The sequence below is a fragment of the Neltuma alba genome, unplaced genomic scaffold, assembly GCF_004799145.2.
Source record: "Neltuma alba isolate B1F8T4 unplaced genomic scaffold, ASM479914v2 tig00005523_pilon, whole genome shotgun sequence".
Lineage (NCBI taxonomy): Eukaryota > Viridiplantae > Streptophyta > Magnoliopsida > Fabales > Fabaceae > Neltuma > Neltuma alba.
Window position 1 is genome coordinate 11936 of NW_021634144.1, and position 4681 is coordinate 16616.

At 34.0% G+C, this 4681-nt stretch overlaps 1 protein-coding gene across 1 annotated transcript; it reads left to right on the forward strand.

Annotated features, from left to right (window-relative positions):
* The first annotated feature begins 2648 nt into the window (after positions 1-2648).
* On the forward strand, positions 2649-3782 carry LOC114747961 (protein MIZU-KUSSEI 1-like). Its single transcript, XM_028936318.1, has one exon. It carries the CDS (start codon positions 2883-2885, stop codon positions 3660-3662), a length of 780 nt encoding a protein of 259 aa, XP_028792151.1. The 5' UTR covers positions 2649-2882; the 3' UTR covers positions 3663-3782.
* The last annotated feature ends 899 nt before the right edge of the window (positions 3783-4681 follow it).

Here is a 4681-nt window from a genome sequence, read left to right on the forward strand (position 1 = left end):
ATTATTTTATTTTCCTCTCACAACTCTTTCATCAACTAATCATCCCTTCAAAATTTTAATTGTAAGTTGGGTTGTATTTAGGGGGGGAAAAAAACAAAGAAAAAATATATACATAGACTCTCTACCCTTTTGTAGGAGTAACCGCGAGTAGGAAATTTAATTTGAGTCCATCCTTAATCAATTTGAATATATTCCCAATCCCTCTCTTTAGTACCTCAGCAATATCTATATTAGTGCCTGTTTGGCATTACTTATTTTTAGCTTATAAGTAGCTTATAAGCTCTATAAGCCCAATTGACACAATAGATATGTTTGGATCAACTTTTCTGCAATCGGGCTTTTGTATGAAAAGCTACAATAAGCCACAAGCTAAAATTAACAGCTTATGACTTATAACTTATGGCTTATAGCTTTTGAAATATGGAGAGAGAAAAAGTTAAGAAATTTATTACCTCCTTTGGTTCTTATTATAAGCCTCAAATAACTAATTTGTAGATAATAAAAAATCAGTTAAAATTAGTTGAAAGTAATGAATAAATTAGAAATATACTTTTATTTTTAAATATTCTCATAAAAATATACTTTTATTTTTTCATGTTTCACTTTATATTTAAAATATTTTTTGTGACTTCTTCATATTAAATTATTTTAATTTCATTGTATTATGTAAAATTATTTTTTTAATCATATTTCATTATTTATTAAAACTCATACTCATTTGGGTCATTTTACAACTAAACTTATTTTCACTCAACTATAATCCAAACAATCTTTTACCAATCTCACTTTTACAAACTAGCTTTTCTGAACTCTAATCCAAACACAATTCAGCTTATCCAATTTAGCTTTTACCCAATTTTACTTTTCTAAAAGCTACTTTTTCAATAAGCTACTTTTCAATCGCTGATCCAAACGGACCCTTAGTTAAAAGTACAATCTGGAAAAAATATTAATAGCTTATAATATAAATATGGTAGTTAAAAAAAAACCAACACATATTTATTATTAATAATTAGTTTAACTATTTTTTTTAATATTCACAAATTAGTTATCTAACTCTTTTATTAAGAATCGAATATAGTAGTAAAGTTGATAATGAGGAAGTAGGAGGTGAAATATATTTAGTGGATGATCCAAGTCTTTCTTTCAAAACTAGTTTTGGTGTTTATTATTTTGATGAGCATCATAGACTCATTAGATCTGGATTGTCTATATCTCATTTGGATGGTCTGAATTTGATTTCCTTTTTATTTTTAATTTTTTAAAATAATTATTTTAAATAGATAGAATCTAAAATAGAGATAATCTCTTAACTATAATTCTTTCAAAAAATAGTTTTTTATTTAAAAATAATTAATTAAATTAGATATAGATGGTTCAGATCTAATGAGTTTAGAGTGCTTATCAACATGGTGAGTATCGAAACTAATTCCCTTTCAAAACTAGTTCATTTAGTAGAATATTCCCCAGAATGAGTTCACTTAGCAAATCCTTTCTGAACGAAACAGAGACCAGAACTACAAGAGACAAAATATTGTAACCCAAAGAAAGAAATAGCATTACGTGCATATATATGTGTGTGTATATGCTGTTATGGTCTTAATGTAAAATCTAATTAACTAATTTGAATAGATTAAGGATGTTAATTAAAATAGTTAATATGATATGCTTTTTCTAAAACACCCTAAATATCTTCTTTAATTCTCTCATTCCATCTCCTACTTAATTATTATTAGAAGAATATTAATCAGGTTAGTTTGAAAAAAAAAATGATAAACATCTATATCAACTCTTCTATTAAATCCTATACTAAGGACATGAGAAGTATATATATTTATATATACATGTATGTGTGTGTGTAAAGCTTGCTTATATAGACTACTACGTATATAAATTTTGCAGCACATATTTAACTAGCTACAAGGCAATAGGTGTGTGGACATCAATAGAAAGAGATGTCTGTAAGGAAATGTGAATGAGGAGAGAGGAGGGAGAAGAAGAGGTTTTGATAGTAGGGTAGTTGTGCCTTTACCTGCTTTCCTTCCCAATTCTCATTCCCCCTGATTGTGATATTTCACCTAAACCCCTCCCTCTCTTCTCTCTTCTCTCTTCCTCTCCTAATTTCCTCTCCAGTTTCGCTCATTTTGAGTCGCTCATTTTGAGTCAGAAATATATGACTATGAGTGATGAGGACTCTCTCTCTCTCTTGCTATAATATATCATATGATCAATATTGTCAAAAAGAAAAGGAAAAAAAATCAACATCTGCAGACTTTTATGATACCCATAAAATAAATAATCAAGATATAATTAATTAAAATCAAGAAATTAAAAAAAAAATCCAACTAAGTCCTAAATTTATAAGTAAAAATAAAATAGTTGGGATTTGAGCATGCATGCATTTTAACCATAAAATTGAAAAAAAAAATTATTATAGTTAAAAAAACATTTATTGAAATTTTTTTTTTTTTTTTAAATCTGGCATCCGGGTGATCTGGGAGAGCCCATAATCTACTGTTGGAAACAGCAACATGTCTTGAGTCTTGACAACATACAGTAGACTAATGTCTTTCTTCCTGTGGGCAATGAGTCTATGACCCCACCGCCATAACCTCACTGTCTTCTTCTTCATCCCCACAGGTAGGTGTGGCTGCTCACCTTCCTTCTTTATTTCCCATTCTCCAAACTGCCCACTAATCCTCATCCACTCTCTATATCTATATCTCACTCTCACACACCAAGCTCTCGTACCAGTGCATGCAATAAATTAATCTCCCCCGCCATTTCCCTTATCTGTTCACCTCCATGGATCTCCGTTCATAGCCAACCATAAAGCTTGTCCTGATTCTCTGCCTTAATTTCTCTTTCTCTCTCTCTTCACCATGAAGACGATAATGGCCAAGTCTCCCCATGACTCTTCCTTCTCCTTCTCCAGAAGGTACTTCCATTTCAACAAGAAACTCGTCCAAGAAGACGACGACGACATCGAAGAACAAGTCCTTAACATCACGCCGTCGTCCCACCATTTCTGCCACGAACAGCAATTTCCCAGGAAGAATAATAGTAACTCTGTTTCGAGATTCAAATCCGCCCTCACCCTCTTCACCAAAAGCCGTTCCCCTTCCTCCTCTCTTGTCGGAACACGAGTGGTCGGAACCCTCTTCGGAAACCGTCGAGGGCGCGCCCACATAGCCTTCCAGGAGGACCCCAAGTCGCACCCACCGTTCCTGATCGAGCTACCCACGCCCACCAGCGTGCTGGTGAGAGAGATGGCTTCTGGGTTAGTGAGAATCGCGTTGGAATGCGAGAAGAAGAAGAACAACAAGGGTAAGAAGAGTAATGGTGGTGGTAGTGGCAGTGGGAAGCTGGTCGAGGAGCCAGTTTGGAGAAGTTACTGTAATGGAAGGAAATGTGGGTATGCGAGTCGGGTGGAATGCGGGGAAGAGGAGTGGAAGATACTGAAGGCGGTGGAGCCGATATCGATGGGCGCCGGAGTGATTCCGGCGACATGCGGTGGGTGTGTGGAGGGTGAGGGGGAGGTGATGTACATGAGAGCGAGGTTCGAGAGGGTGGTTGGGTCTAAAGACTCAGAAGCTTACTATCTGATGAACCCAGATGGAAGTGGCGGCCCCGAGTTAAGCATTTATCTTCTCAGAGTTTAGCTATAGCTTGCTTGCTTTCCATGGATTCGTCTGATCTGATGAATCTGAGATTAATGTTTGTTGGCTTTGATATGGTGATTTTGAAGCTGGCTTTGGCACTGCCAAAGTTTATTTGGGTGATTTATTAGCGCACTATTATTAGATTGCAGGGTTTTTTAAATTAGCTACTCATAATCAACTTGGTTGAATATGTTTATGATTTTGAATGCAGAATTTTTAATAGAAAAGAAAAATATTCTGGGGTTAAGTTTTATCCCAAGTTAAACTACTTCATGAATATTTACATGCAGACACTGTATAAAACCTTCTGCTCCAACATCAATTGTATTATAATAATGCTTATGTTTATGAAAATATTAAGAGGAAATTGTAAAAAAAGATCTTGGAATTGCAAAAACGCAGATAGAGACCATTGACAACTTCACTTTGGGTTTTGACAACTTCACAGCATATTATTCTTGTCAAAACCTAAAGTCAAATTGTCAAGGGTCCCTAACTGCGTTTTTACAATTCCAAGGTTTTTTTTACAATTTTCCCATATATTAATATTATATGTATTAATTTAAATGAAGAAACTATTTGGAGGAGGTTCTGGGAAAAGGTAACGTAACATATTAAATGCAGTGTAACTTTCTCTGTATGAACAAGACAGGATCATTTGTTTTATTAAATGTCATATCTTGTCCTCAGAGATCTCTGATCGATATTCTAGCCTTTGTATACGAATTAAAGGATTATTTTAATGAAGGTATGACTTCTATATAAAAACTAAAGAACTGAAGGAGTAGACGTAACCATAATCTGGTCAAAAAAAAGACGTAACCATAAAAGACCTGGAAATCTGAATCAATTGGGGGGTTAGTGATAGTGTTAGCTAGATATTACGACTAATATCGGAGTCTTCTAACTTTCTTGGTACCGACCAAGCTAAGAGATGCAGTGGGTGAACAACATCTGATTCTTTTTTAATCTTTCAAGTAACTACATATATTTTGTCTTTATATATGTACCTTAAACCA

Bases quoted from the DNA above. Each gene is read 5' to 3' on its own strand.
- LOC114747961 (XM_028936318.1), top strand. From the start codon at position 2,883: ATGAAGACGATAATGGCCAAGTCTCCCCATGACTCTTCCTTCTCCTTC.